The sequence below is a fragment of the Microtus pennsylvanicus genome, chromosome 6, assembly GCF_037038515.1.
Source record: "Microtus pennsylvanicus isolate mMicPen1 chromosome 6, mMicPen1.hap1, whole genome shotgun sequence".
NCBI classification, from domain to species: Eukaryota; Metazoa; Chordata; class Mammalia; order Rodentia; family Cricetidae; genus Microtus; species Microtus pennsylvanicus.
The window spans coordinates 55271636-55286092 of NC_134584.1; the positions used below are offsets into that span (position 1 = coordinate 55271636).

The 14457-nt window shown below is 46.8% G+C and overlaps 1 protein-coding gene across 1 annotated transcript; it reads left to right on the forward strand.

Annotated features, from left to right (window-relative positions):
* Window positions 1-430: 430 nt before the first annotated feature.
* On the forward strand, window positions 431-13893 carry Crhbp (corticotropin releasing hormone binding protein). The gene is made up of 7 exons (XM_075977854.1): window positions 431-749; window positions 1101-1194; window positions 1481-1638; window positions 3242-3452; window positions 5123-5271; window positions 9731-9848; window positions 13260-13893. The coding sequence occupies exons 1-7, from the start codon at window positions 618-620 to the stop codon at window positions 13412-13414; spliced, it is 1017 nt and encodes a 338-aa protein (XP_075833969.1). The 5' UTR covers window positions 431-617; the 3' UTR covers window positions 13415-13893.
* The last annotated feature ends 564 nt before the right edge of the window (window positions 13894-14457 follow it).

Genomic DNA, 14457 nt, shown 5'->3' on the forward strand with positions numbered 1-14457 from the left:
GGAACGCTGGACCAGAAGAAAGCAGAGTTTAGGAAGCCTGGAGTTTCATGCCTGCAAAATTCTGTAAAACCAGGTTTTGTCAAAGATTTGAAGCAGAAAATACCTCGTGTGGCTTATGGAGAGGCATGGTTGTGGCACTGGTGTTATTCTCTGGCCATTCCCAGCAGGATTCCAGCCACAATTATGTGAGATCATATGTGTCTGGGCACTTTATGTATGTGTGTAATTTTGTCACCTTTTTGCAAAATTGAAAATTCCATATATATATGTGGAATTCCATATGTAATATAATATATATTATATATTATAATGTAATGATAGGGCAAGGACTCTGTCCCTGCCTCATTCTTTCTCCTATACGTTCAGGTCACTGGGTTCTAATGATTGGAGTCATTCTTGGTGAATAATGCTGGGCCGTGCTGCAATATTTGTGGCTGAGAGCTGGACCCTCGTCATTGCCACGTATTTTGTCACGGAGGCAGGGTAACCCATGGTAACTAAGCTCTGATCAGTTAAGGGGCAGAGAGCCTCCCTTCTCTACTGCTCTATAAAAGAGACCCAAGGAAAGGGACCCTAGCAGCCTCGAGCTCTCAGCGTGGGTGAAGGTGTGGGGAGATATGCCTAAGATCTCCGCAGCAGAGCGCACCAGCTGCAGAGACAAGGCCAGCATGTCTCGGAACTTCAAACTCCAGTGTCACTTCATTCTGATCCTGCTGACAGCTCTAAGGGGAGAGAGCCGCTACCTAGAGGTGAGCAATTCTTCTTGATTCCTAACACCTTTCCAGCGAGTATTCAGCCAGGGACACTTGGAGGGGCTCATAGTCTCCCCTCTTTTGCATCCTCTTTCCCCTGGTTCTTCTAGATTTGCCTTCTCCCTGCCTCTGAGCATCCTGACTGCTTGCCTTTCTCTGACCGCCGAGGATGCCTGGGTACCCTGCTCTGATGGAAAGAATCTAAGGCTCACCCGTAGTCTCCAGACTCAGGGAGACATAGACGCCCTCTCAGTTCGCTTCCCCGAGCTGCAAGGAGGGTGCCCTGTTCCCGATCCTCTTTTTTCCCTCCCCCTGAACTTTTCCGGACCGTTCTGCTTTCCTTGCTAGGTGCAAGAAGCCGCGGACTATGACCCTTTTTTGCTCTTCGGCGCCAATCTGAAGCGGGACCTGGCCGGGGAGCAGCCATATCGCCGGGCTCTGCGTGAGTCGGGGCTGTCCTGCTTCACTGTGTGGGCGCCCGGGAGGCGGGAGGCTGGGGATCTGCACCTAGGACAGGTTTTCAGGATCTCCGGCCGGCCGGGGACTGAGTGGGACCTCCTGGTTGTGGCATCCTTGAGGTTCCTTCCAAGCCAGAGCGAGGGAACCCAGGGGCAGCCTAAGCTGGGAGCTCCGGCATGGGGCACCACGCGGGCGGTGGCCGGGAAAGAGGTGGCCGAGAGCGGCTTCCTGAGGCAGCTGGGGACCCCTGGCTCCATGCTTTCTCTCAGGATGCCTGGACATGCTGAGCCTCCCCGGACAGTTCACTTTCACCGCCGACCGGCCGCAGCTACACTGCGCTGTCTTCTTCATTGGGGAACCTGAGGAGTTCATAACCATCCACTACGACCTGGTCTCCATCGACTGCCAGGGTGGGGACTTCCTGAAGGTGAGGGGGCTCCCGCTCCACGCAGTCCCAGCTCCGTGCCCGTAAGCCTGGCCACTTGGGGGCAACTCTGAACCAGTTTGTTCCTGAGTCTCAGTAGCTCACTGGGCGAGACCCAGGAGGTTGAATTCCTAGGGAGGGTATCGCCCCACACACTGCAGGTCCAGCGCCCCTGGACTTAGGTGGCTTAGTTTCCCTTCTGAGCGCTCCTCAACTTCGAGGGATTTCCTAACACTCGAGCTTGCAGCGTGAGACGCTGTGGTGCAATTTGGGGCAGACAAAACATGGCAAAAATAATCGGCGGGAGTTCCCGAGTCTACCGTGAGAACCTCTTAGGTGGCGAGTTCTCCTCTTGCCAGCAGCGATCTGAGCCCACCTCGCTCTTCCAGGAGCGCAGAGGCTCTTGGGAGTCCGGCTGATGGGGTTTGAGGGTAGCAGGGCACTCACTGGTCTTGGGAAGGACGCTGAGAGGAATTCTGGTTTAAGATACGTGAGAAGGGAAGAGAATTACCAAGACTCAGAGTACCCCCTCCCTCAGTCTCCACAGCCACACAAGGAGCTGAGGCAGGGTGGATGGAGTTCTACTGCCCAATAAAACACTCACGCTTGGTACTTCCAAAGTAGAACTGTTTAGGAAGCTGTCAAGCCTGCTAGAAAATAAAATTGCACCCAGATTGTTGGTAATGATGCTAGGATGGGTTCACTAAAACGGAGCCCTCTTGTGATTTTGAGAGCGGAGTCAATTGACTTTGACCCTTTGTCTCAAAGCTAACTTGGGAAGCAATGAACAAAGTCTTACATGGCTTACTAACTAGCACCACCAGACTGCAGCATTAAACACACACACACACACACACACACACACACACACACACACACACACATCTATCTATCTATCTATCTATCTATCTATCTATCTATCTATCTATCTATCTATATCTATCTAATAACTTGAGGTGATGTTTTTTAATGTGAAGAGTGAGGCACTGGAAGAAAAGTCACTGGTTCCCCCCCCCCCCCACATCACTTTGACACAATCACCCTATGTACCCAGTTTGGCCGTACACTCATGATACTTCCTGCTCAGCCTCCGCTGTACAGGGATTATAAACATCCTCCATCATATCCAGAACACTTTTGTTGCTGTTATTTATTCTTTGAGATTTGTTTTGGTTCACATTTCACTGACGAGAGGCAAAATAGAAGCTGAGGTCCAGTGAAACCCAAGTATCACTCCTGTAGAGTTCACCTAAATGTAGAAAAGGCAAAATAAACAACCAGCGTTGTCTCTAATTTCCTTTTACCAAACTAGTTGATAAAATATAAGAAGGTGTGCAAACTTAGCATCCTGAAGGCTTATGTAGAAAAAAGATTAATTGATAAGATTACTTGTAACCAATCTGCACATTCAAAATGCCTATGAACGGAAAGCAAGCAGGTTGTGAGTAGGGGCTGCGGGTTCCTGCTTGAAACTGAAGGCTCATTGCTGGGTAGCTTTCCCCCTCTTTTCAACAAATGCTGACTTCAGGAGTTGATGAAAGTGACCATTTATGCCTATACTATTATTATTATTAATCATTGTCATTATCATCATCATCATTTGAAGGTATTTGACGGCTGGATCCTCAAGGGGGAGAAATTCCCAAGCTCTCAGGATCACCCTTTACCCACCATGAAGCGGTACACAGATTTCTGTGAAAGTGGTCTAACCCGAAGGAGCGTCAGATCGTCCCAGAACGTGGCCATGGTGTTCTTCAGGATCCATGAGCCAGGGAATGGATTCACATTAACCACCAAGACCAACCCCAACCTCTTCCGTAAGTAAGCTCAAGGAAAAGACAGGACTCCCACAGAGTAGATGATCACACCTGCTTTGTCAAGGTCAGATCCTTCTTCACAGACTTAAACCAAGGAGTGCTATGAAGTCTTTATTTGTTGTTATGAAAATCCAACCACAGTTTTTGATTTATATTTCCCAGGCTAGCCAATACTCTCATATATGGGACATACACTTCTATTTTTCCTCCAAGGTCTTGTTCTGCCCTCCCAAGGCTTTATCATGGGTTCAGTAACTAATTTTAATCTTCCAAACCATCCTCCAGATGCAGGCTAAGCTTGAGGGATCATTTGGTGCCAGAGCTTTGTAAACAAAGGCTGGAAGGTGGTGCTCCTGAGATGAGGTGGGCAGATGCCATACCCTGAGGAGAGAGACGGACCAGAGCACTTCTGTGTCGCTTTCTTCCATGTTGTCTTCTATCACGAAACCACCACCCCAACTCAGTTCATTTCTGACAGAGAAACATGCAGGTTAGGCTGTAAAACTAGAACTGAAGCTGAAAGAGCGTGATTTGAGCAAAATGAGTTCACACCTCAGCTTATTTTCTAATTAAGAGAAAATCCCGGGAGCTGGGATAGAGTTAAGTAGCAAACCGCTTGTCTGGGGGTGCACAAACTGGGGTTTAAACTCCAGCTTCAGGGAGGGAAGTGGAAGAAGGGAGGGAAGGAGAGAGTAAGAGAGAAAGAGAAGGCTGGAAACCTGAGGCTATCTGAGAAGTAGAACGATTGGCTAGGACCCATTTCTCCTGGATTCTACTTGGTGAGAAATCAGAAGACGCCTTCTAGAATAGTCAAGGAATTTCACTTCCTTCTGAAATTAAGTGTAATTAAAAAACATATATATAAGGAGGTAGGTTAGCCCAAAAGCAAATCCCATGCCTCTGTTTCATAGATAGAAGAACACCTTGGTTTTAAGTTTGAAAGAAAAAGAAAAACTTCAGAAAACCTTAAGACTGCCAAGGTTTAAAAATTGAGAATTTAGTCAACATTACCCTAATCAATCCCCAGAAAATAAGTATTAGGCATAAATAAGGCTGATGTCTATTTTATTCTCACCTTCTTTCGTCACGATTATAAAATCTTTAGAATAAAATTACTTATGGCTTTATTGTTTTGCTTTGTGGTTTTTTTTTAAACCATAGCTCCAAATTTTAGGGGTGAGGATTTCACACAGCGTCAGGTTCTGGCTTCACCGTTGAGCCTTGTCCTCCCAGCTTGGTCCTAGATGCGACTTAATGGAAGTGTTCCTAGGACCACTCTCAGGTGTGATGGACAAGAGTTCCTACCTTAGGGTTTTTATAAACCAGAGACAAAGGCTAGAAGCCCCAGTGCTTTCTGACACATCCACAGGCCACTGATGAGTTCTATTCTCCAGCTCCATCCTTTCCTCAGACTGTCATTGTGATATACGCTCTCTCCCTGGGCACAAAACCTAACTAGAGAGGACCACCCTGTGGATGTTGGGATATAAGAGTGTAGTCTATAAATATGATCGGCCCCATTTATAACTATTCTGGCCACACATAGTCACAGTGAGCCCCGGGTTGGATATATCTGTGTCCATGAACTGAAATATAGAATGGAGATATCATGAATTTCTATTTTAAAAAAGCATCCCAAATAATGTAATTGTAACTTTCCCCCCCAAAAGCTTGCAATGTCATCTCCCAGACCCCGAGTGGAAGGTTTACTCTGGTGGTCCCACACCAGCAGCAAAACTGCAGCTTCTCCATCATCTACCCTGTGGCAATCAGAATCTCTGATCTCGCTCTGGGACACTGGCATGGTCTTCAGTTAAAGGTCAGTGGCTTGCTTGCACCTTGGCTGTTTGGTGAGGCCACTGGTTTTATCGGAGCCAAAACACACCTTGTGTCAGGAAGTTGGAAGCATGGGGCTGCCGACTTTAAGCCTCCCGTGTGCTTCCCAGGCTCTGTGAAAGCCTATTTCAGTCATACTGGAGGCAAGTGCTCAGGTGCCCGTCCTGACTTCTCCAGTGTTCCTCTGGTGACTTAGGAAATGCTGCTTTCATTCGGGAAAGCTGCAGTCTGTAATTACAATTGAACGCTCTTGTGCTTTCCTCTTTCGCAAAAGCCCTCTCCTAGCCGAGCCTCCGGTGAGTCATCGACACAGCTGCTTTTCTGATTATTGGAATTTTCTTTTGATACGGAGGAAGGCTCTCTCTCATCGACAGCACTGCTCTATGAAAGAATGCTAACGGCAGCATAAAATATGAAATTGGGTTTTGATATTGCAAATAGCAGTCAAGTTTTGAAGAGCGTGTTGTATGACATTTTGCCTAAAAAAAAAAAAAATTAGCTGTGACATTTCCTACCAACTGGCTTTCGTATCAGTTTCCAAACGTGCCTTAAGATGAGTGCTGGCTTGACTGTGTCTGCACGGATCGTGACTTCTCTGTGAGTCACACTCATTTCCGTTCCCTTGTTCGCAGGCCTAAGTTAAACTAGCACGTGCATTTGGTGGTGTCAGAGGCAGCCAGGGTCCTCAAACATTCAGAGCTTTGTGCAAACTGAATAAGGCACAGGGCTGAGAAAAATCATTTCCATCCACCTCCCTCCAGCACCAGACTTGTGTGCCTTTGCCTTTCCTCTGTGGTTGTTGGACCTTGACGGAGGAGTGGTTCTTTGTAAGGATGTCTGAGTGCCTTGGGTCCAGTGTGAGAGTGTTCAGATGCCATGCCGTTCTTTGTGTAGAATCTGGAAGGTGGAAGGTGTGGTAACAGATTGGCAGATCTGTGCTTTAGGGATTGAATAGAATGTTTTGGTATCCCCCTTAACATTTTAGAGCCTACTGTGTTATAGGCATTAAGGCATCAGTTCCTTAAAATCTACTTTTTGTGGCCTGGGTATTGAGAGCTAGGTTTGGTCACTTACACTTGTAATCCTAGGACTTGGGGACTGAGATGGGAGAACCTCTTGTGCCAGGCTAGCCTGGACTACACAGCATACTTCTCCCTTTACTACTACCACCAAATTAATAATGAGAATAATAATAATAATGATAATTCCTTTGTATAAAGGACTAGTCTAGATTCTAAAAGTAAGCAACGAACAAGGCAGGTCCTGCTCATAAGGAGCCTATTTTCTAGTGGGATGACAGGCAAAATTCCCACAGATTTCAAACCGCAGTGAGTCTGTACAGAAAATGCAGGAGAGTGGTTTGAGAGTCAGGAGGGGGAAAGTGGTAGACAGAGAGAACTGCCTGAGACGATGTAGTCAGAAAAGGAAACTTCTGAGAAGATGCTTCAGGTTTGACTGGAGCAATAGACCAGAAGGAGCAGCAAGAATGGGAAAAAGGAGGAGCAGAGGGAACAGGGCTGCCAGGCAGAAGCAGGCTGGCTGGATCCGAGAAACAGGAAGGAGAAGAGTAGAAAGGGGATGGGTGGTACTGCACGTGCTGTCCCTGTGAAGGTGTGTGCAGTGTCGTGTGTGCTCTCGCTGTGGAGGTGTGTGCAGCAGGGGATGGGCAGAGCCGTGTGTGCTGTTCCTGTGCAGGTGTGTGCAGTGCAGCGTGTGCTGTCCCTGTGCAGGTGTGTGCAGCAGGGGATGGGCAGAGCCGTGTGTGCTGTCCCTGTGCAGCAGGGGATGGGCAGAGCCATGTGTGCTGTCCCTGTGCAGCAGGGGATGGGCAGAGCCATGTGTGCTGTCCCTGTGCAGCAGGGGATGGGCAGAGCCATGTGTGCTGTCCCTGTGCAGCAGGGGATGGGCAGAGCCGTGTGTGCTGTTCCTGTGCAGGTGTGTGCAGTGCAGCGTGTGCTGTCCCTGTGCAGGTGTGTGCAGTGCAGCGTGTGCTGTCCCTGTGCAGGTGTGTGCAGTGCAGCATGTGCTGTCCCTGTGCAGGTGTGTGCAGTGCAGCGTGTGCTGTCCCTGTGCAGGTGTGTGCAGTGCAGCGTGTGCTGTCCCTGTGCAGGTGTGTGCAGTGCAGCGTGTGCTGTCCCTGTGCAGGTGTGTGCAGTGCAGCGTGTGCTGTCCCTGTGCAGGTGTGTGCAGTGCAGCATGTGCTGTCCCTGTGCAGGTGTGTACAGCAGGTGTGTGCAGTGTAGCATGTGCTGTCCCTGTGAGGGTGTGTGCAACAGGTGTGTGCAGTGCAGCGTGTGCTGTCCCTGTGCAGGTGTGTGCAGTGCAGCATGTGCTGTCCCTGTGCAGGTGTGTACAGCAGGTGTGTGCAGTGTAGCATGTGCTGTCCCTGTGAGGGTGTGTGCAACAGGTGTGTGCAGTGCAGCGTGTGCTGTCCCTGTGCAGGTGTGTGCAGTGCAGCGTGTGCTGTCCCTGTGCAGGTGTGTGCAGTGCAGCATGTGCTGTCCCTGTGCAGGTGTGTACAGCAGGTGTGTGCAGTGCAGCGTGTGCTGTCCCTGTGCAGGTGTGTACAGCAGGTGTGTGCAGTGCAGCGTGTGCTGTCCATCTGAGGGTGTGTGCAGTAGGCACAGTAGGAAAGCTATGGGTTCTGCTGGCCATGACCCGTTGAGTGCTGTCTGAAGGTCACTCTGACTCCCATCTTGTGAATGGCCTGGGGATAAGCTGCCTTTTCCACGGCCCCTGTGAGATACCCTGGTTGCTGTGAGAGAACCGCTCAAGACCATTCTGTAAGCACCTCAGCTTTCTGTGTACGGGGAGGAGAGACTTCAAACATTCATCATAAGCAGCGGGGGCTTAGCTTCCAATTCAACAAGCTGGGGTGTGCCTTTGGCACAGGTCAGTCTAGCAAGAGATGGTAGGAGCTTAAAACCTCAACACAGACATGCAGGAGCTACTGGGAGGCCTAGAACCCCAGACAGGTCCCTGTGCAGCTCACTTTCTGCCCCTGTTTATGAGAAAACCTGAGAGGATTTACCGAGAGGAGAGACGTCACAGCTCACCTACTGGAAACTTCCGCCTACCTACTCATGGGAAAGACAATTATGTTCTTTCATTCCTAAATAGCTGATTTGACTCTCAGTTCACAAACTAGTGCACAGTGGGCCTAATTAAATCTTTATTTCATCATGCAATCAAATCGTGTTCGAAGTACCTAAGCAAACAGCCGTGCACGTAGTAGGCTGTTTAAACATAAGCCGCTCCCGTGATCACCTTTCCTTAGCCAATAGTCGCCATTATATAACACTTTAATTTTAGTTCCCCTCAATCTTCAGTGTCCTCTAAATGTCTGATATGTGTGCACCTGCATGGACGGCGTTTAAAGTTTTCAGTTTTAGATTTGGGCTCCCATGTGTCAGGATTTAGCTGGTTAACTTCTGGCCAACCGCCACATACCATTAGATCTCTTAATGAGCACGCATCAATAAATAACCGAGTCTCCAGCAACACGGAGAGTGGGAGGCTGTCCAGACTGAAAATGCAGAGCCGCGATGAAAACTTCGCTAAGAGCTTAAGACACATTCGTAGGTGTGGTAGCTCACTCCTATAACCCCAGTGTCTGGGAGGACTGTCATAAAGTCAAAGCTAACCCAGGCAGGGAGGCAGGAGCCAAGGGCCACATTCGGGCCTGAGAATGCAAGCTTGCTGTGTGTTGAGTGAGGCCCGGAAATCACTTGGCTGAGAACAGTGGGAGGTTTGGGGGAAGTAGGTAATGATGGTTCGGAGGCTTAGAATGACTTCTTCCTCTGAGTACCATTGAAAGGATTTGGTTTTCTTTAAAGGAAAGAGAAGTGGTTAAGTCTGACTTACTTGAGCCCCAAATCACAGTTCTATTCTTTTTAAAATATACTCATGAGTAATCTAAATCCTTCCTTGTAGAAGAAACCTGTTCTAAGAACAGAAAATTTCCATTATTAACTAGAGGCAAAGAAACAAGTTGAGGGAGAACATGGAATTTAAATATACAAATTATAATATAATTATAAACTGCAGGTGACTGGGTTCCTTTTCATCTGACCGCATGCGTCCCGAGGGCTTGGCTCATGTCCAAGCACTCTCAGGCATGTTCACACATCTTATTCCGAGCTTACGAATTCCAGCTTCATTTTTTTCAGTCATTGAATTTCGCCCTTAAAAAGTGCACATACATTTAAAAAAATGACTAATCGACCGATAAAGAAAACTAATCTTGGGAGGGTTTTTTTTGTTTGTTTTTTTGTTTTTCACCTTAAACGATTTCTGGCGTCTCTGATGGATGCTTGAGTCAAATGCACAGGCAGAGGTTGCGGGCTGACAGAGTGCGTTCACTGATCCTCTCTTGCCTCAGTTTGGTCTCTGAAATAGGTTTTACCTACATCTTGCTCTGAGCACTGCTATTATTCTCTTAGAAACCCGCAGCCAGCTGTGGCGGGACTGGCGATTTCGTGGAGCTGCTGGGAGGACCTGGACTGGACCCCTCCAAGATGATGCCTTTAGCGGACCTGTGCTCCCCTTTTCACGGCCCTGGTGAGACAGTGCTTCAGTTTCACATACGTAGCTATCAGGGTGATTCCCTTGAATAAGACACCCCAACTTTTAACATACACAAAGACAAATTCTACCAAAAAAATTGTTTTATATGTCAAGTCAATGTGTGAATTTTCCTTTAGAGGCTATGTATAGTAACATTCCCTAAGTAAAAACATCGAAAGAGAAGCCTGCAGAGCAGCTTGGATATTAGGGGAAACTTTGAAAAAGACAATGTTTCTCCACTTTAGGGAAGGTCTCTGCTTTTATTCTTTGAAGACTAATGTGTTTATTGACTGGCAGTTCAAATGGTAAAAATATCTGTGATTGGTAACAGTATAGTAATGAGATGATAACTAAATAACTTTGCCGCCTGAATATGATCCAGTCTCATATATGTGTACATATGTAGGTATTTATACATACATAGGGGTGCATATATGATACATACACATACATACAGGGCCGAATTACTTACAGCACACACACAGCAAAGCAGCAAGATCTCTAAAACACCTCTAAGCTCCCGAGTTTCTCCAATTTGTGCAGTTATACTAGACTTTCAGAGGCCACTACTACCCACATGCAAATTCTGAAATCTCAAACCGCTCATCTTTAATACAAAGCTTCTTTAGGATGCAGCTGCCAAATGGGGCCAGCTCCGCCTTGTCTGGGACCAATGGGGATGCTCAAGCTAAGATGCGTGAGAACGGGGTCTGCACTACTGACCTCGTGACCAAACTAATAACTGTATGTGGTGGAGGAGGTTTCCATAGAACAGTTCTATACAGTCGCCCGCATACCTGCACTTTAGGTTACAGGAATCATTGGTAGTCTGGAAAGAGACAAATTAAAACCGAAGACAAAGAACAGCAGCACCAAATGGCACAGACCCTTCCCCTCAGAGGCCCTCCTCTCACATCCCCACAGAGCCTCCTCCAACTGGGTAATGAAGGTACAAAGCAGACAGCTGTTTTGATCAGTTGCCTCCGGATGTTAAAATAAGTTCACACCACCAGTATTTTCTCTCTCTGAGCCCTCAGTAAACAAAACATCTCTGAAAGAGAAGTCGTGTGCACAGGTAGGCAGGAAGGGTCACCTGGAATGTCCTGCCTCCTCCTCAGATTCATGGGCATGAAAATGGCTCCATGAGACAGGTCGGACTGGAACCAAGGCAAGCTGTCACACTGAGGCCACGTTTGCTTCCTAAAGGTGTCTAAACTGACTTTGCCGAAGTTGAGAAGATAGTTTTGCTTCTCTCTCTCTCTCTCTCTCTCTCTCTCTCTCTCTCTCTCTCTCTCTCTCTCTTCTCCCCTCCTCTCTCTCTCTCTGAGACTGGCTAGCCTTGCACTCTTGGTTTTCCGTCTCAGCCTCTGGAGTGCTGGGATCACAGGTACACATGATCAGGCCCAGAGGAATCTTTTAGACTGACTGGTCCTTTCTCTGATGGACGCAGTCATTGCATGTGGCCGTGCAGACGGTCTTCAGCAGTCGCCTTCTGAGACGCTGCATGGCTCCAGGACTGCTGTGGGAAACAACCGAGGGACATGTATTTGAGTGGAGTGAAATGATATGACCAAAGAACACTTGTGACCTAAGATTAGATAATTGAAGTCATCTTATTTCTGCTTGAATTATACGAACTTAGTTTAGGAGAAGAGGTACTAGGAAGGCCCCAAAACTGCTTTGTCTAAATTAGGGACATAGTTAAACCAAAGTTAAGTGATTTAAAGCTAGAATTATATCACTTTCTGATTCATTTTAGGTAGTTTTGGTTTCTTTCTTGTTTTAAAAAAATTTTCTTATTCGTTTATTTATGTGGTGCTAGGGGCCGTATCCAGGGCATCACACACAGGCCAAATGCTTTACCACTGAGCTACACAGCTGGCACCTGCAGCTTTGTTTCCTTCTGGCACCCTCCCTGTTTCTGTGTCCTCTAAGCTTGGTCCAAAACCATGGAACCATTAGAGACCCTGTTTTTTAAATCGAATTTTGTTAGAAATTATGTCAAAACAAACAGTATGCACATTAGCTAAAGGAAACGGGACATATCATGTATATTCATGTTTAGAGAGACCTCAAAAAGAAAACCAGCCTTCTGAATTATCTAGGGAAAGATAAACACGGCCTCCAGGCAACCATTAATCTAGCTTCTTTCATATTCGTGTGTAAAAAAAAAATCGGGGTTGAAACTTATCACGCCTTCAAATAGACTGTCACCCTGCTGACATTATCAGGCTGTGTTGCTTCATTTGCTCCTAGGGATGTGTGTGAGGCACCTGTGACGTGGCGATAGTGGGAGCGTGTCTCAGCACAGAGAAATAACCCACAGAAGCAACATATGAGGGGAAAGTCTGAGAAAATTAAAACAGCGGAGGATTATCATGTGACAGATAAAATGTGTGTCAGGAATCAAACTGTGGTAATAGAAATAAATGGAAAGTAATTTTCAATGGAAATAATCTGACTTTCATTGTGAGTCGCTTGGGCACATCTGCCAGGAGAAGTGACAAACCGGTGTCGGGTGCCCATTCAGACCATGAAAGCATTGGATGTAGGCCAAGCGAGAATGTTCGGAGCTATTCCATACGAGGACAGTTTGAAAGGTGTTGGTAAACAATAGAAAACTGAGTTTTAAACTGTGGGTCTCAACCCCTTTGGAGTCAAATGCATATTAGATATCCTGCATATTTGATATTTGCATTACAATCCGTAACAGTAGCAAAACTACATTTATGAAGCAGCAATGAAAATAACTTCATGGTTGGGGGTCACCACAGCGTGAAGAACTGTATTAAAGGGCTGAAGCGTTAGGAAGGTTGAGAACCACGGCACTAGGACAATAGCTGGCCTACTCAGTGTGCACTCACTCCGTGCGAGTGAGTTTCACTGACCTGCAAACTGTAGTCATTATCCAGACTGAAGGTGCAATCAACGGGATTGTCAGGTCCACACAAACACCATACAGTCCCGCCTCTCTGCACAAGCTGCCACGTAAATCCCCGGATTCTGTTCCCACCCTAAACTGTCTGCTGTGTCTAGAAAGGCCAGCATGGAACAGAGTTCACTGGTTATCGCTGTCCCCTTTGCCACCTAAGCATTGCAGGCAGGCAGACAGGACAAAGGTCAAAGAGAAAGCTTGTCTCTTTCTAGCCAGCTTTCCTTGTCCTATGGTTTCCTGTGTGTGCAGAGAAAGGCCGGACCCACTTCATGTTTCTGCAACTAATTATATAGTTAAAAAAAAAAGATGTTTAGACTGAAAGTGATTTGTCATTCATGGCCCTATCCCACCTTCCTGTTTAACTTATGTAGTGGAGAGCACTGACTTTACTGTCTGTTCTATAGCCTGTTTATTTATATATTTATAGTTTATATATTTATAGTTTATTATTTTTTTCCCATCGATTACAGCCCAGATGAAAATCAGCTGTGACAACGCTGTGGTACGGATGGTCTCCAGTGGGAAACACATCAACCGCGTGACATTCGAGTATCGTCAGCTGGAACCCTTTGAGCTAGAAACCAATGGAAACAGCATCCCGGAATTCTGTTTGTCTAGTCTTTGAATAACTGGCTCAGTAATTGGCACGCTGCTAGGTGAGTGAGGTCTTGATAGTGATTGTATATGATCTTGTTGGGCAGCGTGTGAGAAGTTTCTCATGACAGTCAATATTCCAAGCCTTGCACACGTCCATACATGACTTCCAGTTTTACTTCCTTTTGTCGTCTCAATGAACAGAAGGGAGACAACAGGTTAGAGATGAAAATGCTTCGTGGTTTGGTGGGCTGCATCCGTGAACTGGTGAAGCAAGAGTCAAGCAAGTGAGGAAAACAGTTGTCTGGCAAGGGCAGCTGCCGCAAGGAGATGAAATCACAGTCTCATGACAGAATTTAAAAATTGTCAAAGTCTTGGGTATACCAAAGGAATTGTATCTGTTATTTTTACTTCATTCTTCTGTTTACAAATTATAGCATGAGAGCAAAAAGCCCTTTCTTTCATAAATCTAAATGTGAATAAATAAAGCAGAGTGTTGGCATCTTGACAGACCGGTGTATTGGCTTTCCTGGGTGGTCATTTCCTCACTCAAAGAAAATCAGGTTCCCATGTGGGGCAGAGCCAAGCCATGAACTAAGCTGTTTGGGATTCGTTGAGCTGATAGAACTCTGGAGTGGTGGTCTGGGTAGTGTGGAGCTCAGAGAGAATTGCAGTGGGCACTAACTTTCCCTGGCCAGGAAGTGGGGAGCGGACATGTGTTCTCCACAAGCCACTGAAGAATCTCAGAGTACATGTCTTCATCACAGAGGCCATTTCCAGCAGAAATGGTAAGTATCTTACACGCTTCTTGGAGACACAATTTGTAGAAATCTGAGTTCTTTGTTTTAGAGTCTGTCCATGTTTGAGAAAGGGGCTGGTGAGATGGCTCTGTGGGCAAAGTAATTTGCCACCAAGACTAACTGATGAGTTTGTCCCTGGGATCCACATGGTGGAACCAACTCCCAAAAGTTGCCCTCTTACCTACATACAGATACACATGCACACACATACACACACACACACACACACACACACACACAGAGAGAGAGAGAGAGAGAGAGAGAGAGAGAGAGA

What these genes read in the sequence shown, in the direction of transcription:
- Crhbp (XM_075977854.1), top strand. Translation starts at nt 618, where the DNA reads ATGCCTAAGATCTCCGCAGCAGAGCGCACCAGCTGCAGAGACAAGGCC. An exon ending in GAGAGAGCCGCTACCTAGAG is followed by an intron (nt 750 to 1,100) that starts GTGAGCAATTCT and finishes TTTCCTTGCTAG; the next exon opens with GTGCAAGAAGCCGCGGACTA. An exon ending in GGCATGGTCTTCAGTTAAAG is followed by an intron (nt 5,272 to 9,730) that starts GTCAGTGGCTTG and finishes TTATTCTCTTAG; the next exon opens with AAACCCGCAGCCAGCTGTGG.